Here is a 27,584-nt window from a genome sequence, read left to right on the forward strand (position 1 = left end):
TTTGTTCCTTTTAACAAAGTTTTGTTTTGTTATTTTGAACGGACAACACATATCTTACTGACAGGGGCAAACACCGTAACATTATTATTCTAAATAGCGAAATGGTGCATAAAACTGCTAGACGTCACTTAAACAAGTTTTACATTACTTGAAACTATATAATTACATTGGACTGCAGTCACAATGCCGATGGTTCAACGATGGTTGGAAGGTCAACGATAGTCATTAAGCCTTCATATCAAAGATACATATTTATAATTTTTCAATTGCAAAGATAACGAGAAAAACCGGATACTTTTTCATCTTTATTATTCGAACATACATCTAAATTAAAACAAATATTTCCTATATTTAATATTTACTAAACGCAAAACAATGCTAAATCTAAGCTTTGTACATTCAATGTTTTCTAAATATCTAGTCAACGAACGATAATACCACATTAGCTTAATATAGTAGTTTGTAATTTCCTGACAACAAGTCTGGACATACGTATGGTGAAATTAAAGCAGACCGTACAGTATGAACTCTCAATCACTTGCGGTGCATTTTACTGACCAGGTCCTCGTGATACTTAAGAAAGCAAGGTTTGCTTTGAGGCCGGCAGAGTGGCACCTGGCAAATGCTACACTCATAATAAGACCGGCGCACCTGTCCGCCTCGAAATCGTCCATTTCTCTTTTTACAGTATGCGCACGGCCTCTGCATACGAAATGCTATGGGCGATAACATATGGTTCCCGATACGATCTACTCTCACTAACTCCGGATCTCCTTCAGAAAGCATTGTGGACAGGATGTGGAGAACGGCGCTTTCTGGAGCTGGCGATTCCGGGGAAGCAGTTTCCTTCTTGCCTATAGATGTAAAAAATCAGTCAAAAGGTTAAACAAGTGAACAGAGATGGAGGCAAATTAACAGTGTTACAACATCAGCACGTGTGAACGACAGAAAAATAAAGAAAGGAAGAAGAACAGAAAACAACCAGGCATTGTTTTGCGTAAGCTAAACCACTGATATGAATTTATACAACTTTGAATTCAAAACCTACATGGGCAATAAACATCCAAAGGTTAAAATGAAAAATAAAAACCCTAAGAGGTTCCCTGAAACTTCAGCTTGTGATAAACGAGGAAACACTCGCGCGATTGGAACCTGCAGAGAGGCACATTGCACGTTTCGCAGTGATAAAAGGTCTGTTTAATGTTTCCATTGGCGAATCTTTCCCCCGTGAATTTGCAGTAGGCACACACTTTCCTTGCAGGCATTGACTTGAGGGTATGCCTTATCAATCTCCCTCCCTCCATCGTGTACAGTTCACACTGGCCTTCTAAGTTTGTAGTGACAGTATTAAGCACTGGCGCCTCAATAACTCCCCTTTTCATAGCAGCTGGTTCTGCCATTCGTTTGTCTAACCTTTGGACTTTTCTGTCTAATCTTTGGACTTTACCTAAAGGAAATGGAAAATAGTTTCTGGGTAGTTAATATTCATCACTCTGACGATAACATGATGCTGATACAATACACCTTGCTGCCCTTAAAAACTAGGCAACATCTCAAGCTACTTAAGGCTACGCCAAAATGAATGAAGACCGATCGACCTTCTAAATTTAGATACGCACATGTTCGAAATTGATTAAAACATTAAGCATCACAATAACCATGCAAGCTCAGTTAACTTGATACCAAAATATTCGAAATTCCAAAAAATGTTGGAATAGATTCACACAATTTCTGACTTGTGAAAGAAACCAAAAAGATGACACAGCTTAAAGATTTATTACATACATCTGCAATGAACTAAACAGCAATAACAATTACAGAACATCACATAGTAAAATGTCCAAGACAAGTCAATGCATCAGGAAAAACATCCAGCTATCACTACTGTATTGTCCATTATTTCAAATTTTACTCACTTGAGAATTGAGAAAAATGATTTCAAAATATTTTTGTCTTCTATCACCCGTATGCTTACATTTATGAATTGTTCGCAAATTTTAACTGGTGGTAATTCACAAAGCAGTCTCTTATCTGCGGTCTACAGAGATGTACCCCACAGGCATCGCACTTGTAGTACGTCTGTCTTGTGTTCCCGTTGGCGAATTTATCACCTTTCAGCTTACAATACTGACAAACACGTAGAGAGTATCCTGTATTGGCCACCAAGAAATGCTTAACAGGTTCTTCCGACTCCTCCTTCGTGAACAGCATGTACCTCCCCTCTTTACTCTGTATCAGAGTTAGAGAAGGGTTGTTCTCTCCTTCAACTAATGCGACTGGAGGGCGAGACCGGGTACTGCCACAGGTTGTTCGGGTTCTGGGAAATCTGTAGCCCAGAGCAAATGATCCTAGCTGTCGGTTTACAACACCGAAAGGAAACATCGCTACAAAGAGAGGAATGACGTTTAGTGATTTTCGGTGATTGGTCCTTCTTTTAAATTCTGTGACAAAATAATGTTTATTACTTCTCCTAATTAACTAACAGAAGAAAATGAAACCGAGCGAAGTCAGCATATTGTAGGTGACCACATAAATGACCATGTGTCGATCGTTTATTCAAGGCATGTCAACCGGAAAATCTTTTAACTTATATAGACAAGGAAAATCCCAACCGCATAGTTCAACCTCAAATGTACCTTAGACAAACTTCCCCACTGAATTGAAGTCGCTTTATAAACAAAACCCTTTTCAGATTGATTTTTTTTATTGCAAATTGAATATAAAGATACAATACACTATTCACATATGTAGAGTAGAGAAAATAATCGTTTTCTAAAAGTAACATCAACGTGAATACACGATTTAATACATAAACATTAACAAGACCAAAGAAGTAATATTTATACAAGTAGTGGAGCATGATACGTCTAATGTGGATTTATCTACAACGCGTTATATTCAAAATCAATGCTGAAATGTATCAAACAATATCAAATTGACTATATCCCTTGAAAAGTTATATAATTCTATGTATCAAAAATGTCCTAAACAATCAACAAGAAATACAAATCATTATGGAGGGATGGAGGGATGTGAAAGAAAGCAGTTCATACACACCATTAAACAGCTTGTAATGTTCATGAAACCTACTTGCTTCAACATATTTTTAAAAATCTCTAAAATATTGGAAGCATATAGTAGAATCAAACAAAATATTCACATTCGAAAACTTTCATTATGAAGATGCCATATGACATGAAACAAACAAAATTGAAAATATGAAAACAAGTATTAAATCAATTGGACCATGGGATAATCTTTCTTGAAAAAAGGTAGTCCCTGCGATTGCATTCTGGACACCGCGACACATCTAGAATGGCGGTATATAAAATTTCCCCTCTTTTCTTTCCTTATGCCAATTAACAAAGCAGTCACTAACTGATGGTCTACAGAGCGCCACCTGGCATAGGTCACAGCGGTAGTAAGATGTCTTGGGACACCCTGACGCAAAGCGAATACCATGATCTCGACAGTAGGCGCAAGTCTTTTTCATATAACCTGGGTGAGGAACGAGTTGATGGTAAACCAACGTATTTTCGTTTGTGACTTCTTTTATTGCTTCGAATTTCGACTGTCTCTGCCTTCCTCTAGGGTAAGCGTCGACATTTGTAGGTACTGAAAAGTGAAAGCATTTTAGTATTTTTATATAAAATCACATTCAAGGTACATTGATTATCCAATTTTCTAAAATTGTTTAAGTCTTCATAGTCTGATAAGACTTCCTCAGAACACCAAAGTTGCCTGCGCTTAGCTTACAACACATGCGAACATTTCTTTTATGATATTTATGACGTGAGCGCACAGAATTCTGTAAAAGGGCAAAAAATCATCGTCACTTCAACTGAACACTTGACATAGTGGAAAGGTCAATCCCATCTAGTCTTTTATGCCACTGATAAAAACAATCACTGACGCTAACGCGACAGAAAGCCAACTGGCACTCGTCACATCGGTAGTTCGAAGATCGAACTTTTCCACATGCAAAACGAGCACCTGTTTCCCTACAGACGATACACATCTTTTTACTATATCCAGGTTCAAAATTATGGTATCGGATAACGCCATCTGGCAAAGTCTGCACGACGGACGCTACGACTGCTCGTTTAACCGTATCCTTGGGATGGTTTGGGTGCAATTCTCCGACTGAAATATCAAAAGAAATGTATTACCCATTCCATTAGTTTGTCCATCAATATTACACAGGAACAAAGAAAAGGGAGAGAGAGAGGGAAGTCATTCCTTGGATACTGAGCACGCTGTCCACCAGAAGCTTAACAAAAGTACCTACTAGAGACTGTCTATACATCAATCAGTAGAGCATGGTGTGGAGTTTTTCAGATTTTCGTGCCATCGATAGAAACAATCACTCACAGATATCCTACAGAGTGAAACCTGACATTCCTCACAACGATAGTAAGACGTTTTAGAATTTCCACAAGCAAAGCGAAAACCCATTTGTCTGCAGTAAACACAATTCCGTTTTACATTCCCTGGGTTGAGCACAAGACGATGGTTAGTGGTTTCCCCATCCATATTCATAGGAAGGACGACTGCACTCCTTTTTCTAAAGTGTCTCTGAACTGAAACATGAAAAGATTCCCTTAGAATTTGCTTCGTATCAGTGTTATTTGGTTTTTCAACTAAAGGACTCACACTTCCAGATTATATTAACCAACTTGAAACAACTAATAGCAATGAAAACAAAAACCAAACAAAACAGTAACCAACCATGATGAATCTCTCTATTATACGGTATATGATGTTTTCCTCATTCCTTAGGAATTCATAGTTTATTGTTTAATTATTATGAACATATCTTTATACTTCATGATTTTATGGATCCAAAGTTTTAAAAGATGTAAATTCACAAGTCACACCCTTACAGCTACTTATGTTTCTGGCTTTATAATAAACAATGAACACTTTTGACTTATCAAAATCGTTTTATAGAAATCACAAAAAAATACGCAATTCTAAGTAAACAAAACAAAACGTATTTACAGATGGGAAAAATCAATCAAATTAAATAATAGGTTTATCATAGTGAGTTAAAGTATAGCTATGGCGCATTATTCCCAATGTCTTCTAAAGGTCCAAAGTAGCCCACCATACTATGATACTGTATAAAACAGTCTCTTCTTTGCGGCCTACACAAAGGAACCCCACATGCTTCACACATGTAATACGACCGAACAATCCGTGTCCCAGTTCGAACTCCCATCGATTCGCACATCTTACAATTCCTTGTATCCTTGCCATCTAATATGTGCACAAGCCTATGCTTCAGTCCTGCTTTTTCCATAGCCTCGAAGTCCTCGTGACTTCGTGCAACTATTTCTGGTCTAGGTGCCCGGGGTCTTGGAGATCTAAATGGTAATGTCGGGCTAAACATGGAAGGGTTTATCGGGCGATAAAAGTGTTTTATTTGTTGGCTTTGTAATCGAGGGTCTCCATTTATATCGTAACCGGTGAGTGTTGACTTTGGTTTATTCATAGTCTCTGATCCTTGAAAGGGTGGCCTTGGTCTTCCGAATACGTTCTGCAAAAATTCCAAAGGCCCTTTTGATGATGTAGTATCTTTCTCTACAATTGCAAGAATAAAAGATCTTGATGGATTCGTATTAACCCTGATGTAACCGTTAAATTACGCGACCTCCACCATTAGTAAACAAAATAAAAATTAGCTTAACCCAAATATTTTCATTTTGCAAATTTAATCTGTTTCTAATTGTGTAATAAGAAAAAAACAAACATGAAGTTATTTTAAATTTATTTGAAGCCGAGAATCTCAACGAACACACTACCTAGTAAATTGCTAACAACATAAGGCGAATCACTACTAAGCTATTATTGTCTTCATTTATATGCGAGTATTAATTCTCTTGAGGTGGCTTAGTCTTTCCAATACACTTGTGATCTTTCAGGTGATGTTTTAATTTATAAGTATTCTGACATATCTCGCACTTGTAGGGCCTCAAATTTGTATGTGAGGCGTGATGGATCTTTAAATTATGTGGACTTGCAAAATGCTTTCCACAAAGTTTACACTGTGGAAACTGTCTGTCCGAATGGTACATTTGAATATGTCGTCGATAGCCTTGCGTAGATCGAAACTGTCTTCCACACTGTTCACAACTCTTTACAATAGAAACATCCAGCGGATCAACAGAACAAAACGGCGACCGGAAATCTGGATTAATGGGCAACAACTGAGAACTCTCTATACCAACTCTTGCCTTTGGAGAGTTTTTGGTCAATACCATTGTCGTCCCTACAAGAAGAAAATCATAACTTGAACACAAATTGGGTCAAATTAGCAATTCTATTTTTAATTTGGAAATAACCACACGATTCAATACAATTCCGCCTCAATAAAGAACCAAGTTTTCTAAATGGGGTTATCAACTTTTTTTTCCAAACTGGATGTTTTCCAACAAAAAAATTAAACCCGATGAATTTTCTTTTTATTAAGAACAGATCAAAACAACGTACACTCGAAATGTAATATTCGATCACTCCATGTCGATCCTTCTATTTCTTCATACCAGAACACCTATGACCTTTCAGATGATGTTTCAGCTTGTAAGTGTTTTGACACACCTCACATTTGAACGGTCGATTGTTCGTGTGTGACGCCAAATGTACTAACAGATTGGCGCGATTCACAAACGGTTTTCCGCAAATATTACACTTTTGTAGAGATTGCGTGTCAGAGTGGTACACCTTGATATGGGATTCATAGCCGTATCGAGACTGAAAACCCTTTCCACAAAATTTGCACTCTTCAAAGTACATGGTTCCCCTCTGGGAACACTTCATCGTCCTCTTTAAACCTGTCCCAAGGAACTCGCCAACTTTTGCGGCAGAACTGACATTCCCTAAAAGTAAAAAACTTTTTTGTTAGGAAGTCCTGGAGAGTTCAATGAATCTCATTGTCAGTAAGATAAAACTAACCATCCAAAGCCACCACATTTTAGCAAGAATCAAGCATAGAAAAAACACTTCTTGCGGTCACTAACAAAATGATCAGGAGTTTTACAAAAATTAATAACACAACACGCAGGATGTCCTCAGTTGGCGTGAGCAAGGCAGTGGTTCTTAAGATCATGCTTGTATTTGTATGTTTTCCCACAAACTGGGCATATAAATGGTCTGTCAGATGAGTGCGATAACAAGTGTCTTTTCAGCAGATAGGAGTTAAAAAACGATTTTCCACATTCCCTGCAACAGTTTGTTTTTCCTTGCACGTGAAACATTTGTTTATGGCGACCAAGACTATAAACTGAACTAAATGATTTCTCGCAAACGTCACAGTTATGTCTCTCCCCATTGACTTGCATCTGCCTTAGAAACGATTGCTGCATCAAGGAATATGTAGGAACCGAGAACATTCTTTGATTTTGTAACTGTAATCCATGTGTTTTCTCATCTAAATATAGAAAAAAATCAAGCTGTAGCGTCTTTGGTTCTCTAATACACTGTGGCCATTAATATCTAATTTCTACTAAAACAACAGCAAAATCGGAATTATAACATATTTATTATAGAAAATGTCATTTCTGTACCTTTTTGATCCGAACAAATAAGCAAAATTAAAAAATCAAACACACCAATTACAAAAAAGGGCACATTAAAACAAAATATACATTATTTCTCAGAAACTGTAGCGTCACATGTATAAGACCTATGCCTTTGAAGATCTTTTTTATGTTTGTAACTTTTTTGGCACATAGGACATACAAATTGTCGAATGTTTGTGTGTGACCGTATATGAATTGCCAAACTATATGACGTAGGAAATTTCTTTCCACAAATTGTACACGACGGCAGTTCCTTATCCGTATGGAAAATATCCCGATGACGCCTCAGACTAGAGGCACATGAAAACTGTTTGGAACACGAAGAACACCAACTGACACTCTGCTTCATTTCACTTCCTCTCCTATCAAACAATGACAGATGCCCGCATTCGACGTTTACTTGTTGCCTTGGTGGAAACTTATATCCTTAAATGAAAAATACCCAATTGAGTTTTTGAAGTTAGAAAAAAACCTCCAAAATGCGAACCAGAATTTACATTGTATAGATCACATTCAACACCATCCATTGTTAAGAATATGATAAATCAAATGATACGGTACCAAAAAACTTCCATAAGTATGAACTTCGTGAAAAAAGAATACATGAACACTTCTTCAAAGGAAAAACATAAGTTAATTATACACCAGGTAATCCAATTTTAAGAATAGTTTAACGGATTCCATTTGATATAACGTAAAATATTTCACAAATGTTTAATATTTCACAGTTCTTAACAATTCGTTTATATTGGGATAAAGATTAACAAAATTCAAATCGTCACTGTATCAACGTGTGTGTTACTGGTACTATTTCAAAGTTACCCCAAAACTACATAAAATGACGTATTTTTAGGATAAGTTGTCCGACAAGCATTCCACACGCAACTACTTTAAACCCACTGTAATTCCGGGAACTTTGGTGCCAGTGTTATTATGTTGGTGGTCCTGGTGGTATGATTTTTTGTAGACTATGAAATCCAGTTAACTAGTACCGTATATCGACATTTTGTTGATCTTGTGCATCGCCTCAGAATCAAATGCAGTGCCAAAGCAGATCCTGTATGATTTTAATTACGTCCTACAGACAACAAGCATCTTATTTTCGTACTACTGGTCACTTATGAATAATTTTCAAATGTTAGAGCCAAACCTTGGCTAAGCGTTACATACATGCATGTCTATCATGTCTTAAATGATGATTAAAAGCTTAGCTACAACAAATTAGTGTTGAAGCATTATATACGCAAGGATGTATTTTGAAAGTGTAGTTCCTAAAATTGGTTCATAAATCATATGACAAAAAATAACTTGAAAATAATTGCATTTTTATTGTCTGAAACCAAACACACATGGGTTTCTTCTGTTGAAGTTTAGATATTAGTATGAATAAGGATGACATGTCATCTTCTTAGTTTTTTTCATACGGTACATTCGTTAGAGGGGTTGCTCCATATTTTTACACCTATGGTTCTTTAAATCCTGTTTATACTTGTAAGCTTTGTTGCATGAGACACAGACGTACTGCCTTTCGTTGGTATGTGAAATCTCGTGAGTTTTCAAATTATGCAAATCTGTGAATTTCTTATCACAGAACCGACACTGCGGCAATTTCTTCTCGGAATGTCTTAATCTCTTATGTCGCCAAAGGCTTGAAGAAGAACCAAACGATTCATGACAGAGGCGACAGGGATGGCTGTATATGCTACTGACGATAACCCTCTCATTTTGGTACGTCGGTTCACCTGACTCCCAAAGGCTATCATCCTGATCTGCAGAGGTCAAACCTTTACTTGGTGAAACATGCATATCCAAGTCCTCAAAGCCTTCATTTGCTTGACCTACAAGCAATTAAAGGACCGTTTAGTATTATTGTATGTCTTAGTACAAACACCTTTACTAACGACAACTGGGGAGGAGAGATCAACTAAAACTCCCAAAACATCAAACAAAGGAAATAACTTCTGAAGCGGATTACCGGACAACCGATTATTTGCTTCAAACATATTGACAAAGGCTCCTAGAATAATTTCATTTGCAGCTGCCAAATATCATGTAAAAAAATGCCTTTAGTAACCTGATACTCTGAATAAAAATAAAACATTTTGCAGGTTTCTTCATTTATACTTCAGTACATTGGTCACATAGTCTGCTCTAAAACTTTACATCGATGATTTTTCAAATCATGTTTATATTTGTAAGTCTTTGAACACTGGTTACACTTAAACGGTCGGGCATTGGTATGAGATATTTTGTGGACTCCAAGATTGGATAAACTGGAAAACCGTTTCCCACAAATGTTACACTGAGGCAGTTCTTTATTAGAATGGTACATTTGTTTGTGACGATGCAAACTCGAATGCGAGCCGAAAAACTTTCCGCATGAATTGCACTGACGTGGGTTCTTGCCAGACAGGATTTTTCGATTACGATATTCGTCAAATCCAACAGAGGCAGAAAGGTATTGTTGATGTTGAAGGGCGTGGAATTGAGAAACGTCTGAAACCAATTGCACCGAACCTAGAAGAAATTAAAATTCAGTTGTGAACTGACTTGTAAACTTGCGTGTTCTGTGAAATATTGTGAATAAACGTATATCAATTGGTTAGTTTTGCGATCATTTACTGGCATCCAACAGTCCCTGTCTGAGTTCAATGACGATAAAATACGAGTAAACAAATATCAATACTAAAATGTTTATTTCAACCTCAAAAACGCATCATAAATGAGAATCTTAGCAAATTCAAAGAATGATATTTGTCATTCTTAAAGAGACAACAAAACAACATGCAAATATGAGAGAAACAATTCATGACAAATTAAGACACTGTGCCCATTTCATTTACTTCTTAATTTCTATCTCCGACAGACATGCTTTGTCCATGTTACTTTATTCTTGTAAGACTTGTGACACTTTAGACATTTATATCTTTTCTGTCCAGAGTGACTATACATGTGCGTTTTATATGAGGAAGCACAGTGGAAGCGCTTCCCACAGATCTGACACTGGGGAAATTTCTCCGTCTCTGTGTGGAACATTCTCGTGTGCAGCACAAACCCTTCCTTGGACTTGAATCCCCTGCCACAATATTCACAATAATGGAGGTATGTTTCAAAAGGATTGTTATGATTAATTTCTACATGTCTTTTCAAGTTTTCTCGATTGTTGCAGGTTGTGGAGCAGAACACACATGAAAATGTTTCCTGTTGTCTCGAGACTGGTACTTTGTTAGCAGAGCTTGGACTTGGCAATGGCTGATCATCTGGCGCAGGTTCCTTGTGAGACTTGCCTTTACCTGGTAAAGAGATCAGAGGCTCCTTCTTTAGAGGAAAACAATCGGCATGATATCAAGATGATACACAAGAGATAAACACAAGAACACACAACCAAGAAAGAGAGCAAATGAAAATCAAAACTAAAGGTAAAAAAGATTGAACAATTAATTGAACTCAATTTACCACCCCCATCTGACTTAAATGTAGTCTTAAGAATGAAAGAAGGAAAATTCTCCACCTTTTTTCTATCAATTACATTACAATTCATTACACAGCGTTGATAAACACAGACAATGCAACTTTTCCCTTCAAATACAAAAGTAACCCCAAACTCATTACACAGTGGTTTTAAACAGGAAAACTGTATAAACTTTATATATCAAAAGATGCAAGGTCCTTCTTAATAAAAATAATCACTAATGTTTGGTGTCATCAGACATAAGAGAACCATCTATATGATCCACATAGTGAATTAAGGAATAATTCTTACATACAAATCATGAAAACAGCCAAAATATCACTTGGGTTCAAAAGAAACTAGAAAATGTCACATCCTGCCTATTTAAGATCTATCATCAGCTGTTGTTCACCTCTGCACAGAATGTCACATCCTGCCCATTTAAGATCTATTATCTTGTGTTCACGTCTGCGCAGAATGCCACATCTTGCCAACTTAAGATCTATTATCTGGTGTTTACTTCTGCACAGAGTGCATCAGGTAAGACACTTTCTTTTTGATGGATGCCCATTTTCGTCGATGTAAGGTTCCATTACGTAATCTACTAAGCAATATAGCTTCCTGACATTCCTGGATACCAGGACAACGGCGCTGCGCTGTTCCATCAAAATAACTTGCAAAATATGTTCGGACTTCTTCCAACTCAAAAGCTGTCCATTTTATCCGTTCGTCTGAAACTATAAAAAAAATGTTTAAAAAACTACGTGATTAACAAACACTTTTTTCACTGAATCAAATGATTATAAAAGAAATACATTTTGTACACTTTCAGCACCATCCAAATTTTGTTCCTTTACTGTTATCTCTTTTAATGAAAAAGAGGATAAAAAACTCCATTTTTTGAACCACTACGACTGAAAGTGCCAATCTACTAACATTACAAAGGGCTAATATTATATCCAACACAAACATTTCACTATGATTTGAAACAAACTAAATAAGTGCACTGCCAAGGAAACATCCTCTTTAGACATATATTTTAAGAAGGTAGTACCTTTAACCAAATTATTCTTTGAACTACTGTGGCCTATGTCAATACATAGAATTGAGCTACTGTGTTTGTTAATTTTTCCCAGTTAACTTTGATAATGAATATAGATTTGACTGTTTACTACACTAAAGAGGTAGCCTTTGATAATTCTGAATATTCAGGTTAATTAGTCTAAAAGTTTTTGTGTACTAATAACAAACACTTATTTACACATATTAAAAAACACCAGAGGATAACGAACATTGTATTATTTTCTGCTTCTAACAGAACGTAAGATAAAATTCAACGTATAAAAAAGTTTCATGAAACTTGCAAAGAAACTAATCAATGTGCTTTTTTATTACAAAAATATGGTGTGCAGTTTGGTTGAAGACTTTACTTACCCAAGGTGATGACACAAGTGCATTCCACTTCTCAACCAAAAAGAGCACGTCTTCTTCATCATTTTTATTTTAATTTTTTTTGTTTTTTCTCTTTTTTTAAAATTAAAGGTCTTGATATTTTTCTGCTCAAATGATCTTTATTGAATATATAGGAAATGAGAAATTATCGTATTGTTAGATTAAGAATCATATAAAAAAATTGTATAATCGTATCACTTCTGTTTCAATAAGTTTTATTTTTCTTACCAAACATCACTATCTTGCATCTAGGGTGCTAAGAAAATGATAAACTGTTGACCACTCTGAGATCAAGAAAAAAATATAGAATAATCAAAATTTTATTAATTGAATATTCAGTCAGATTTTCATCTCAGCATAATAGAAGTAGAGCCATTTATTAATGTTTAGTTTTATATTCATGAAATGGGGTGGTGGTGTCATTTTTGGACATTAAAGGGGTTCTTGTAGAAACGAGATGCTAATTTTAATCCATGTAAATATGATATTTGTAAATGTCCATTCCTCATGGGCTTTCCTTGCAGATTTACCTCTACTCTAAGAAAAGTGAATTTGGTGGCATCCATTAGATAAAGATGCTACATTGTTTTCATTAACGAAAGAGACTTACATTCAAACAAAACTTCATATTAAGTAAATGCTTATAAATTTTTTTTACCTGAAAGCCATTTTTGATAAGATGGTATGCAAGTAAGGTAAAAGAGAAAAAAGTTTCCAACTGAATTCATCTCCATATAACGAAAAAGAATCAATCTTGTCAGAAAATACCAAATGACAAAGAAGGAATAGAGAAAATTACACCATCAAAATAAGATCAAAACTGATCCTCAGCACTTGGTGTCAAAATATGGGAGCTTGATTGTTTAAAAAATATTGTACATGAATGAAGTTTTCCTACTTCCATATGGTTTTAAACTTATTTCACAATCACCTACTCTTTATCTATTACAACCACAACAACATTATCAAAGTACAAACATATACAGCACAAAACATATAAAGAAAACCTACCTTTGAACAGCTGCACAGCTTCTTTTGTCTTCCAGTAAAGGTTATAAAAATTTCGCGATTTTATGTTTATGCAACGATTGTTTATCCTCCTGCTCTGATGATACTGTTTCCATTTTCAATAGAAGATCTTGTGCAAGATGCACTTGCGGTTTCTGTTTCAGGACCATATCCAATGCTATTCCCAGATATTTTACTCTTATGTGTCAATGGGTTGGTTCCTTATTCCCTAGCCTATAGGATATTCTGTTTGCAACAAGATTCACAGGATCTTTTTCTGTGGTAACAGATTTTCTCTCCAAAAGAATTCTATTATGAACTCCTTACACAGACACAAAAATACCATCAAAACAGCACAATACCACACTTGACTAACTTCAGAACTGGTAGCATTCAAAATCAGCAAATCTTAACTTTTGTCTTCAAGAACCAAAGAATATATTCCTCACCATATCCACAATAAAGCATGAACACACTAGGAAGTTTCCTTAAATGCCTGCACAACCTACTACTAAATCAAGATTTTAGAAACCATACCCAATGCTAACTTATCTTGCATTATATCCTCATCAAGTAAAGAACCATTACTCCTGACAGAAATCAAGACCTGAACCTAACCAGATTCTATTGCCAGCCTAGCAAACCAAAGTTAATGAAACTTATAAAAATAAAAGATAAAACCAAAGCAGACAGAGACTGGGAAGAGCAATGGATGGTGAAGAATGATCAACAAACATCCATGTAAACATCTTCATGGGAACTTAGCATGTACTTCACTATTTATAAATCTCTCAGTTATGTTCTAATAAGCCGATACAGTATTCTGAGGCTAGTTTTCATACACCTGTGATTCACTTCACTTAGTGACCAAGAAGATGCTTACATGTACACAAACACAAAAAGTTAACAATCTGTAGGGAGTTCTGCTAGTATCTGTCACATGTTTAATAGAAAATCCCGTGTAAAACATCTCTTACAGTTCTCAGAAAAAAATATCTACAGGTTAGAGTGACGGATACTTGAAGCATGTGTCCCTTCAGAAATTCAAATCAATGGCAGACAGTGATCAACTCTATGGAATATTGCTTTAACTTATCCATGTTATATATAATAATTTTTCAAATATTCAAACTTTGCTTCAATTGATTGATTTTTACACTTTTCAAACAATTTACCTTTAAGGCACGCATCACAGTTTGATCATTATCTACCTTTATTCAAATTTAATACAACTTTCTTTGTAATAATAATAATGTTAGCAAAATTGAGCTTGTAGTGGTCTTTAGTGAATTGAGAAAAGGTGAGTCTTTCCAAATAATATTTCAATTACAAGTGACAGAAAATCTATTAGATTTTTTTGGTATATTTCACAAAATTTTCTCAATTCTAGAGCACATTATAAAATTTTATTTTGTAAAACTCATGATGTAATTGTACATGCCCTGTTATGGTTTTTTTTAAGGTTGATTTCTTAAATATCTTTACACAGATGTAATTTTTCTTACAAAATCTCCCCCAAATTTTTCTACAGGTAAGGAATTTAGATTATGCATGTAGTGTTTATCAGTGATTCTGGTTACCCATTTATTACTTTATTTTTAACAAGTCTTACATTAGATTTAATGCTTGTACACCTACATAAGAGTTTTACAAAGAGAATTCACAGAAGTCACCAAATGTCAGGCTTTTTAAACTACAAATTCATTTCCCCCACATTTTTCATTGTTTCTCCATTTGACATCAGCAGTTGGTTTCTTTTTAACAATTCATTGCCAAAATCCACTAAATTTTTCAACTGACGAGCCAACTTTTTAAAAGTTTTTTCCGTCTTTGACAAACTGATGGAAAGCGACCCAAACCTGAATTTTTTAACAATGTGAGATTTTTTTTTAATATCAAGTTGTTATTTTTCTATCTTAATTTTTGTGCAGCTTTGAAAACAAATTAAATTTCTTGCATACCATCCCAAAGTTATAACATTAAATTGGTTGAGGGCAGTTATTGCATTTCTTCCCTTAAATATTTACAATTCCTCCTGACATTCCAATGTGACCTGTGTGAATTCTCCACCATTGACACCCAGAAATTTTGTCCTTACCTTTCATCTGTCCCATGTACCAGTTGCCGCTGCTGTCCATCCCGCTCACATTGCTGCCCTCATTGGACGCGTCCTCTCTCTGCCAGTCTGTGGGGGGCTCCTCTACACTGTAGTCAGGACCAGGGTCATCCTCCTCAGTCCTGATTGGTGGATGCCCATGACTACCAAATGACTCCTCCCCTCCCATGTACATTTCAAGATTGCTCATGTCTCTCTCGGTGGCTGTCTCTATTTTGACAATACTTAAATCTGGCTGCTCATCACCTTTTTCTCTACTGGAGGTAGAAACATAAATGAAATGATAAGATTAGTTATTATTCATAAAAGTGGTATTGAGAGTCAGTTACAATTAAAGGCCTTGGATAAAGAATTAAAGCATTTAAACAAAAAATAAGCAAAAACGACAGAGTAAAACATGAAGACTTGACTCACCCAGATTCTCCACCCCTGCCAATGGATGGTGGTCTTTCAATGCTTTCTCTAGGGGTGGACTGAGACTTCTGTGAGGATGGAGAACAGAGAGTTTCTGGAAAGACTGGCAAGGACTGAGAAGCACTTCCACTAGCAAATGGTTTCGGAGCTGGTTGCCTTGGTATCTGTGTCATGGCAACTGGATATGGGGCCCTATAAGAGGAGCTAGAGTCCTCACTGCTGCGAGGCATGGAGCTGGAATTCATCATCTCACTGCTGAACTGCTGCTCTGAGTAGTCTGGTATGTGTACCTTGGGATGGGTTGATTTATCGGCATCTTTTTTGTGAGGCGTTTTGTCATGTAGCCCCATGCTGCGGCTGATGTCCACTGATGATGAAGATGAGGATGGGGAGTCTTGGAAGGTGAGCGGACTGACAGTGATGGGATCACGACTCGATGCACCAGAGGATGAGGGAGCTGCCTGTGAAGACTTACCCGCCCGGTCAGGAGCTGGGGGTCCCGGGTCACCTAAGACATTCACCACCCGTAAATCTGACGAATGATTATGCTGACTAGACACAGAGAGAGACACACTGGTCTGGACTTTGACTGGCTCCTGAACACTGCCACTGGAATCTTTTTTAGGAGGCTCTGTCTGTACCAATTCAAATCCATCTTCTCTGATATCAACTACTCCTGGACCCTGAAATCCTGACCCCAGCCTTGGAACTCTGTCCCATGGATCTGCAGTGGCACCATAGCTCTCCGCCATACTGCTTGTATCGTGGATTTTTGGACTTGATGAAGTGTGTATCCTCTGTCTTTTTACACTGGGACTGAGGGGTCGATGCATTTCATTGCTTCTCTTTGTAGATCTCTCCTGCTTTTTGAACAGGTCTGAAACTCTCATGTGTTTAAAGTCTGTCTGGTCCTGAAAGCTGTACCGGAACTGAGCGCCTGCTGATTTATTGATAGTTTTGTTAAAGTCAGCACAACACTTTGTAATGCTGTCCACCTGCAGTAGCCTTGCAATTTTTTCCACTTCGCTGCAGTTTTCTTCAGTTAGAATCATGTAGCCTTCGTAAAGATACTGTAGAAATGTGTTGACAGACTCCTGACTGATATCTGAGGCTAGCCGGACCTCCAGGTGAGACCCAGATGTAGCGTTCTCCATAGTCTGTAACATAGGGCAGGCTGCCACAAGGACTACTCTATGAGCCTGAAAATATACATGTACATGATTATACAAAAGCTATGGAATTAAGCAACGTTGAGTTCCATCTTTTCAGATTTTAGACAGTGGTCATCAATTAAAGTTATTAAGAATATATAATCTCTCTATTCTAAATATTCATATGTTTACTTGCAAACAATCATTTTATTCCACATTGAACCAGATATATTTCATTATCTTTTCAAAACCTGGTTTTTTTGCATCAAAATAATTCTCAACAAACCAAATCAATAGTATAAAATTCATCTGTTATGGAATTTCGTCAATGATGCCAAAGTTATAGTGCAAAAAGAAACCAATAAATTTTTTATGACAAAACTAAGCAAAACATATGACATAAAATAATGCAGGGCTCTACATTAACTTTTTTTCCTACTTGTCCATTCAGACAAGTGACCAAGATATTTACTTGTCCGATCTTCAACTTCACTTGTCCAAAATTTTTTCAGTATTAAAGATCAAATATTGTCAACTTGAAAACTTCAGTTCTGTATTACTAAAATAAAGTCATTTATCGATTATTCTTGCCATAATTAATAACCTGACTTCTTAAATGGAAACTTAAAGTGTCTTTCCTAAATGTATTGGTTCCATATAACATTAAACATGATTTGTCAGCTGTAGCTTTGTCATGGCAAATTACAAGACATTTTAAATTTTAAAATACATGTAACTTTTAAATTGATTTCTCATGTTTTTTAAACTAAACATAAAAAGTCATCATAGTCTTTCAATGATGAATGAAACCTAATATAAATTACATTTCTTTCCATAATCCTTTTAAGTTTATCTTTGCTACCTATTCTTCCTTTCTTTTTGATAACATGTGTGTTTGGTACTGTGTAAGAACTAAGATCCACATCTTTACAGATCAATATTGAAAGTTGTTTGTAATTAGTGAACTTCAATCCCGATCAAGAGTAACTCAATTGATTCAATTTGAAGTCGGGATCAAATTCAAAATAACTAATCGATAAACTTATAACGGGACTACAGATAAACTTATCACAAAACTTTCTTTACTTTTTAAAATGTTGGAGACTTCTTTACATAAAAATCCAGTCGGATAAGTGGCAAGCAATATTAACTTGTCCGTATATTTTTTTAACTGGTACCGGACAAGCGGACAAGCGTTAATGTCGAGCCCTGTAATGGCGATGGAGTGATACTTCCAGTTAACATTATCACGTCACTTACTCTTGTTGTCACAGCTCCAGTTTTTATCATGGCATCACACAGAGTTTGGCTCTTCCACATGGTGGACAACTGGGACAGAAGAGTGCTCGAATGAACATGGTTCATGTAAACTTTGTGGTAGTTTTGTGGATTCATTTTTCTGTTGATTTTCCAATTTCAACACTATAATTTGTGATTTTGTTTACAAGAGATGACAAACTCAAACCTGCAATTCAAAAAATATTTGTGAAAAAAAATTTTTTTTAGAAGGAAAAAAAATAACATAACTCCTGACCGGCTGAATTAATAAATATCTCTTACATACACCGATAATACACGACTATAAAACATGCTGTTTAAAGATTGCTTCAAGCTATACATTACTCAAGGCATATTATTACATGTACTTCATGGACATACATATACACTGAACTTACATGTACAAGTATATATATCTGTTGCATTGTTTGTTAGTACTTTCATTGCATTTATCAATTTTATTTACTTTGAGGGAGAAAGGGATTTGCCCCACATGACAGTGACAGGTCCAGTACAATCACTAGATATAGCTACAAAGCTTCAATTACCTAATGAAATATTAAACAAAGAAGAACAGTTCTGGTAATTCAAGCAATGTTGCTTACAAATGGCTAAATCTTGGGATTGTACTGGACCTGACAGTGTACTCAGGTCCAGCACAGTCTCTTTATTTAGGTATATAGCTTGAAAAGCTATCATTATAGCTTAACAAAGCTTTTTAGAATAGCTTGATTAAGTTTTTTTGTCATACATTTTTCTTAAATGTGTATTTTTTTTTAGCATGTACATAAAATCGCACTTAAGTGTGGTGATAGTTTTCAACTTTAAACTGTTCTGTAAACAATGATTCATGACCTCACAGTTACTTCTTGCATGAAATATAAAGAAGGTCAGATATGGTAAACAAGATAATTGATTGGTAATCATTCAGCACAATAAAGAGATATGTATCCATGTCTTAGTGCACACAAGTTTGTGGACAGCTACCCAAACAATGGAAATATATTTTTTGCTTAGAAATGTTCAAAAGCAGCACTAATTTCAATTAGGATTGCTCTTTAATCAGTTTTAATGGTCCATAGCATACATGTTAACTCCACCAATTTCCGCGGCAGTCTACCGCTTTTTGACCCCAAACTTTGTTTTATTATAACAGTGGCCATGACTATTCCCAACTCAAATGCAGAATGTGAAAGGGTGTTTTCTCATTTGAAAAAAACACAGACAAGTTTCAGATCTGAACTATCAAATGACACTATTTCTTCAATTTTGGCCACCAAGTTAAATAATAACAAAAGTTGTTTTGAATCAATTCCAGAAAAGACCACTCTAAGAAAAGCAAAACTAGCTACAAAATCCTACACCAATGAACACAAATAAATCTTGCTTTGCAATAATGATATGTGATAATAGTGTTATTGTTTCATTTATTGCATTCCTTCATATTCCTTATTGTAGCCATTAGCTTCACATGAAAATTGAAACTGCTGCACGCCGCGTGCAATGCTACCGCTTTTGAGTTCAAAATCTACCAATTTTTCATAACTGAAGGTTAACATGTATGATCGATGGTATAAATATGATTAGTAGTTAACTTGCAATATTTTGTATATATCTGATAATTTACATTTTTGTGGGAAAACTGCACATAAATAGCATTATCAAGCTATTCTGCACTGCTTTTTTAAGCTATATAGCTTTTTTCAATGACTCTTAATCAGGAGATTGTGCTGGACCTGGTACCATAAATAAAAATTTGTAAATGATGACTATAATACAATTCTATAACGTATATCAATATGATATATATTTAGTCTGACAGAGTAAGATTTTAACTTTAATATATTCAAATACGATAAAACAATAAAAGCTGGAAAACATATACAAATTTTGAGTTGGTAAGCATAAAATTTCAAATATTTCTTCTGCATGAAAACAGACTTTTATTTCTAAGGAAAATTTTGAATCGGCATCTATATGAAAACTGTAAAAAAAAATATGGACGCGAGCACTTTGCAGGAAACACAAAGGCGTGACGTCATAGCGCAGTGCGCCATTGAGAAATTCATCAAATATCCGGATAAATACCTCGAAATAAACGACAAACGTTAGCTTATGTATTGCATAAATATCAGTTGGCTTATTCTTTCTATGATTGAAATTGTAAGTTACCTCTTCTTGCTTATTTTATAGCAAACTCGGAGTAGCTGCATCTGCGACAACTGCCATTATCATAAAATTTGCACTAATAGTTAAAACCACCGGCGGACCAATAACCCGGAAACTGTGGTTTGTTCCTACACTGCTTTGTCTCCAGACGGTGAGGATTTTAGTCGGGCTTAGGTAACGTTTGATAATATCAATGATAAGTCGTCTAGAAATAAATGTATATCTTTTATTATTTATTACATATATAGTACATAGAAATTTTAAATTTGATGTAGATTTATGTCAGTCACGTACCTCGTGTTAACACCGGTCCAGTGTACTTTCACTTTCACAGTGTTTATGAACATGCTGTAATGCTGTTCATTTGAATTCCTTAGCAATTTATTGATTAAATTTTATTTTTACAAATGTCTGTGGATTTTATTATTAGGATGTCATCGTTATAAAGTTAAAAGTGAACCATCAGATGTACTTAGTGGCAAGGAATACAAAGTTATCCTTTTATACATTGGTAATTGCCAGGAAAGGTTGGGAATGTTGTATGAATATGAGCATCTTTTATTTGATTGGTCACAAAGTGAAACTATAATGTACTGACACCCCTTGTTTGATACAGTGAACACAGCCCAAGCATTCATGAGCGAGGACCAATCTCCGAACAAGAAACCTAGACTTATAGACAGCATGAAGATAGGGACACACAATGGCTCCTTTCACTGTGACGAGATTCTGGCATGCTTCATGCTGAGACAGCTTCCAAAGTATGCTGATGCTGAAGTTATCAGGTATACCAGATTATTATTGTAATGTAAGAGACAAATATTGCCTCTGTTGGGGTTTGAACCTGGGTCCTGTGGCAAGCAAATCCAACACTCTACCAATATGGATCTAAAGGGTTCACTCACTAGCCAGAGCTAGTAGAAATGCCATATACCTGACTATACCACATTAATTTGATAATGAGATAACTAAATGGGGACATTGCTTTTTTAGGTACAGATACAGTATGGTAACTCATAATTATGGTACTGTGTATTGATTCACGATGGAAGGTATAAGTTTTAAACATGTCTGACACCTTCACTCCTTTCTTTGTTTTTATCAGGACTAGAGACCCAGCAGTCCTGGACACATGTGATGTGGTGGTGGATGTTGGGGGAGTGTATAACCCAGCCAAAAATAGATTTGACCATCACCAAAGGTAGAGTTATGCTGGACAGTTAAATTGCAATTCTTGTTTATGGAACACTAGTTGAGGCTCAAAATTTGTCTTTATGTAATGAATGAAATTTATTTAGCTACTAGCTAGTCTTATTGAATATGAATAATTGATATTCATTTTGTTAAAGGTATTAGAAACTCCTAAGGCGTTCAAATTTTTTTTTTTATTGAGTTGGCATAATGTGAAATATTTCAGGACATTTAACGAGTCAATGAGCACAGTCAATCCGCCCAAGAAATGGACAACAAAGCTGAGCAGTGCAGGGCTGGTGTACTGTCACTTTGGGCGGGAGATCGTGAGTAAGATCCTAGAGCTTCCAGTTGAAGACCCAATAACAGATGTCGTGTACGACAAAGTGTACGAGAACTTCGTGGAGGAGATTGATGCTATTGACAACGGAATTAATCAATACGACGGGGAACCCAGGTGATTCTATTATCCTCTCCAGCCTTTCATTAAATAAATTAAAGTGAAAATATTTTTGAATCATGTCTGAACTCAAATTAGCATTGGTTAGTGACACCGAATAGCCTTGAAATATATACACACCTGCATGTACACCACTTATTTATCAAGGTCTTCTGTATTGTATGTATATGATGTATATGACATCATATGAGTACATTGTACAATTGAAGTTTAATATCTTGAACTCTGATATCTCCAATTCAATGGATATGTCAAAGTGATTTGTAAGTCCCAACCACTTATTTTTAAAGTATTTTACTCTTGATATCTCGGATACTAGGATATCTCAAAGTTTTTAAACAGTCCAACTGTCCCATCTTGTTTGAGATAACAAAGTTTTACTGTATTTTCAAGGTACCATCTTCTTGCCGTGTGAAGGCTTTTATTCGGTGGAGAAGTAAATAATTGAAACTATTGTTACAGTTAAACTTTTCATTTTTTCAAAAGTAAGTTAGGAAATAGATTGAACAGTATATTTCATGTATTTCTGTAAATTCCTTATTTTATGTGGGTGCTTCATTCTGCGATTCCGCTGTTTTGAATCAAATTGTGAGAATATAAAATCTGAATCAAATTTCCTGTATTTCTGTAAATTCCTTATTGTATGCGAGTGCTTAATTCTGTGATTCCGCTGTTTTGAATCAAATTGTGATAATATAAAATCGTGAGCACCAATATTTTTGTTATTTTTTTTTAAGTTCAAACTATCTGAGATATAAAAGCGAGAGTTTCAACTTTGAAATCTGCGAGGGTTGATTCTCGCAATTTTACACAATTAAATATTCTAGCATTTGATAAGGAATCAACATTATTTAAATAGTCTAACAAACTCTTTTTGATTTACTCTAGCAGCAGTAGACATTATATATATGACATGTATATGTACGATCAGAGTAGGTAATGAATGTATGTGTTCTTGATTTTGATACAGGTACCAGATATCCACAAACATTAGCAGCCGGGTCAGTCACTTCAATCCTCTGTGGAACGAACCAAATGCTGATGAAATGGTAAGAAGCCATAGTGCACAAAACATTAATATGAAAAGAGAACTACTTCTTTACAATATTTGTATCCCATCTATGAGGACAAACAATTTTTCTGTGCAGCACAGTGCGATATGAATTTCATTTTTATAAAGTAAATTTCATTGCCAAAATATAGATTGTTTATTTGCTTTAATATAGTACATGTACTATGTATTTATATCAGGTGTTTCCGTTAATACATGTATCTATTTTTGTTGCTTATTTTGAGATTGTTTTAATATTGTAAATAATTAAACACACAGAAATAATATCAGTTATTGTGAACAACTGTTTTTCTTTAATTATGAAAATAACAAGGGCATGTAAAAAGAATAAATGTTTGTTTCTTTGTTTGCTAAATTTGCAACTCATAAAAAAATCTTAAATATTAACAAAGTACTATGTCCAGCAAATTGGTTCTGTTTTATAGGCTGGTTTTCTGAAAGCCATGAAGATGGTGGGAGCTGAGTTTCTGGACAAGGTCTTGTATTACAAGAAGTCGTGGTTACCAGCTAGAGAGCTAGTGGAAGAAGCCGTCAAAGGGAGAACAGAGGTAAACAATTCTCAAGTTGTATTCATTGATGATTATATTATTTGTATTAAGACTGCTTTACCTTGTGAGAAAATGCAATCATTATTTTTTTGATGCGGTTAAATTCAGAAAAAGATAATACATATACATGTAACTGTGGGTACTTTGAGGTTGATAAACTCTTGTGATAACTAATCAGCTGATTTACTGGTGTAGAAATTGTTTTTATAAAACACATGTTGCTTTCTCACATATTTTTAAAAATATTTTCAGGGAATTTTTTTTTTTGATATTCCTTATTGTTGATATTGCAAGTCTTGAGGTGGCTCTATACACCACTTTTTGATGACGCAGGTACGCAAAAAAGTAAATCTGGAAGCATGCAATTCCGGTACTGGCTGATTTAAACTGAGGCGAATTGTATGTGGACCGCTCTTTTAAAAAAATTGTTAAATGAATAGTCTTAGATTTAATTTGTTTATTGGAAAAATCATTACTTACAAGTAATGTGACACCTTCACATTGTGACGTATTATTTATAGTATAAAACAATTAAATCAAGTTTAATTTTTTAAATAGTTTCTTTCCAATCTTCGATATCTTACAGCTTAGCTCAGTGGGTTAGTGGGTTCACTACAAACCTGTAGGTCATGAGTTCGAATCCTGTTGAGGACAATAAAATTTTTAACTTTCCAAAATTTTCTAAAACTTATTTTTGGGTTGAATACTGTGAAAGAAAATTCTAAACCTGGGAAAGTATTTTAATTATAATATACTTTAATCCACATTAATATTGACAGATGTTCCTAACCATCATAAGGGGATGGGAAAGTGGCTTTGAATTTCTCTCAGGTTGGGATACATAAATCCTATTAGTTAATTTTCCCCTTTATTTATTTGACTTAGTTTTGCATTAAAGCGAATAAATTCACTTATATAGGCCTATAATGAAATATGTATGTATCTATCATTCCATCATGATATTTAGAAAATTTTCTATAACTCAGAAATGAAAAGTCCCCAAGATGTTCGGGCCTTGGGACTTCCGAACGATAACTCTTACCTGAGGAACTTTCATACCAAATAAAATTTAAAATATTTTTTGTGTTTATTTGCAATGATTTTATTCAAATTTTTTATGTCACAGTTATTAAAATACATTTTCTTATAACATCAAGCAGCTTTTTCAGATGATTTGTCAACAGAGTAAGAAAAAATATGAAAAATTCTGTTTTGGGGAAATACATGTACTAAAAAAAATTGCAATAATAAAATTTTTGAATGTTAAGAAGTATTATATTTATTTTTAGGTGTCCGAATGAAATATCCATCATATGACCAAAAAAATTCTCTCAATTTGTTAATAGTTAACTTTTTAAAAATTAATTTACAAAAACACGAAAAAACATTTGAAAATTCTTTAAAAATACCTATAGTATCCCTATCATCATTTTAATATTTGATAAGTATATGTTTTGTGGTCTTCTATTGAAAATTGGAATAAACTGTGGGTGTATAGAGCCACCTTAATGTTCACAATAACAATTGTGAATTTTTTTGATACATGTATTAAGAACAATGGGTACCTGCAAAATTGTTTTAGTCATTGTCACACACTTACCACATATCTTTAACCAACCAGAGCACAACAAAATATCCAATCAATTACCAATGAGGGAGGAGTTTCGGATTATATTTCTTTGGTTTGTACAGGTAGACCCTAGTGGGGAGATAGTGGTGTTTAAAACGGGGGGCTGTCCCTGGAAGGACCACCTGTTTAACTTGGAGGCGGAGCTTGATATCAACCCACCAATCAAATACGTCCTATACACAGACCAAGCTAACAAATGGAGGATACAGTGTGTGCCAGAATCTCTAGTGTCTTTTTCAAACAGGTAAGCTTATCAAAAGTGGTACAATTTAATTTGAAATGAGTTTGTTTCCTATCCATATTAGCATTATGCTACATCTAAATTTGTTCTTCCTTTTGTCATACAAGGTAAAGAGTCACAATAATCTTACTAATGACTTTAAAGGGGAATGGTCAAATTCTATTTTTCTGATTTTATTATTTACAAAGCTTTAGGAATGCATTTCTAATGATCAAATGACATTTGAGAGTCAGTCGTAGAGTTATAAGAAAGATACAGGACTCACAAGTCTTTGACATGTAAACAAGGCTTGTGCCCTGTTTTTGTTTATATTTGTTCAATATACCAATAAAAAATCATTTTCAAGCTGATTTGCCTATTTTCTTATTCATTTTAAGCATAAATAGACAGTTCCTAACATTATATACATACATTTTAGATCTAAAACTGGAATTTTCACCTCAAACAAAATTAAGCTTTGTTTACATAGCAAAGAACTGTAAGCACTGTAACTCCCTTATAACTCAACGAATGACACTAAAATTTTGACTGTTTATTAACAATGCGTTACTGAAGCATTGTAAACAGTAAAATTGGAAAAATAATTTTTGACCAAAATGGTGACCTTGCCTCTTTAAAGAGTAGTTTTTTTTTACCCCTAAGTAATGAACTGTGGAATCATTGTTGGTAGGTGACAAATGTTTGTGGCTTTTGTGGGTAACCTTTGCCCACGAATTTACATTCTCACGAACGTATATATATACATATTTGCAAGCATATGTTTAATATTTTTTTACAAAATAAAACTTGCTACCAACGAAATTACGTCCCCACGAACCAAGAAAAATTTGGCTACCCATGAATATTGATCATGACCCCCACAATTAAAAATGATTCCACGGTATATGGGATTAGAGGCTGGACATTCATGAATATAAAATATTTATGTTTATTGGCTGTTTGTGTACATATGTATATACATGTATTTATGTGTACAGACTGTCGTTGCCAGAGGACTGGCGAGGCCTGAGAGATGATGTCCTTACAGAGAAGTCTGGGATTGAGGGATGTATCTTTGTTCATGCGGGCGGTTTTATTGGTGGGAATCACACTTATGAGGGTGCTCTAGAGATGGCAAAGAAAAGTCTGAAGATGGCAGAAAAAAAGACCTAGTGTTCAACATCAAAGACAGTTACTCCATTGCAATTGTGCTCAGGTTGTTTCATCTATTGCATTGTATTTGTATCAAGTCACTGCCATAGCTGAATCTCATGAAAATAAAAAATAACTATCAAAGTTGGTTAATCTGTTTGTTATTATGAATGGTATGTCCAGTTTTACTTATTATGGTATGTCCAGTTTTACTTATAATGAGCATCAGTTTTGTTTTCTTCAGATATGTTTTGTTGCAAAAGCTTAATGTATTGTTAAGATGAGTACTTAGCAAATGTTACACTGATTTCTGTACTTACAAAGCAAAAGATTAAGGTTTGTTTTAAGTTAAGTATCTTTAAACAACCAATGTTTGCTAGCAGAAATACACTTAAACCTTATTTTCTCAAACTCAATATGACTACTAGTAAGCATAATCATCAAAATATACAAGGATTTGAGATGCAAAGGTGGAAAACGTATACATGTATCAGCCAAAGAAACAGTGCATGGGAATTCTGATTTATTTAAAAATATATGTGGTATTTGAGATATTATCTAAGGAATTAAAGTTCAATTGTATTAATGCAAGAAAATAGTAGTATTTTGGAAGAAAAGTTTTTGGTCAGATTTGATGATTAAGTCCTGCATAAGCTGGTTCAGTTTCCCTACATTGATCAGAACACTTGTGT

At 34.9% G+C, this 27,584-nt stretch overlaps 1 protein-coding gene and 1 pseudogene across 5 annotated transcripts; one reads left to right on the plus strand and one right to left on the minus strand.

Annotated features, from left to right (window-relative positions):
- Positions 1-717: 717 nt before the first annotated feature.
- Positions 718-20,690, minus strand: LOC128162726 (uncharacterized; annotated as a pseudogene).
- On the plus strand, positions 20,644-27,045 carry LOC128162727 (MYG1 exonuclease-like). Of its 5 annotated transcripts, none has more exons than XM_052826045.1 (9): positions 20,654-20,793; positions 21,050-21,146; positions 21,236-21,404; positions 21,725-21,820; positions 22,037-22,267; positions 23,241-23,319; positions 23,768-23,890; positions 25,583-25,764; positions 26,739-27,045. In XM_052826045.1, the coding sequence occupies exons 2-9, from the start codon at positions 21,086-21,088 to the stop codon at positions 26,911-26,913; spliced, it is 1,116 nt and encodes a 371-aa protein (XP_052682005.1). In that variant the 5' UTR covers positions 20,654-20,793; positions 21,050-21,085; the 3' UTR covers positions 26,914-27,045. The 5 variants fall into 5 exon arrangements, with proteins under 5 accessions (XP_052682043.1, XP_052682005.1, XP_052682027.1 ...); XM_052826075.1 differs by having other exon boundaries at positions 20,734-20,793; positions 21,050-21,130; XM_052826056.1 differs by having other exon boundaries at positions 20,735-20,770.
- Positions 27,046-27,584: the final 539 nt, after the last annotated feature.

The sequence above is a fragment of the Crassostrea angulata genome, chromosome 1, assembly GCF_025612915.1.
Source record: "Crassostrea angulata isolate pt1a10 chromosome 1, ASM2561291v2, whole genome shotgun sequence".
Classification (NCBI taxonomy): Eukaryota; Metazoa; Mollusca; class Bivalvia; order Ostreida; family Ostreidae; genus Magallana; species Magallana angulata.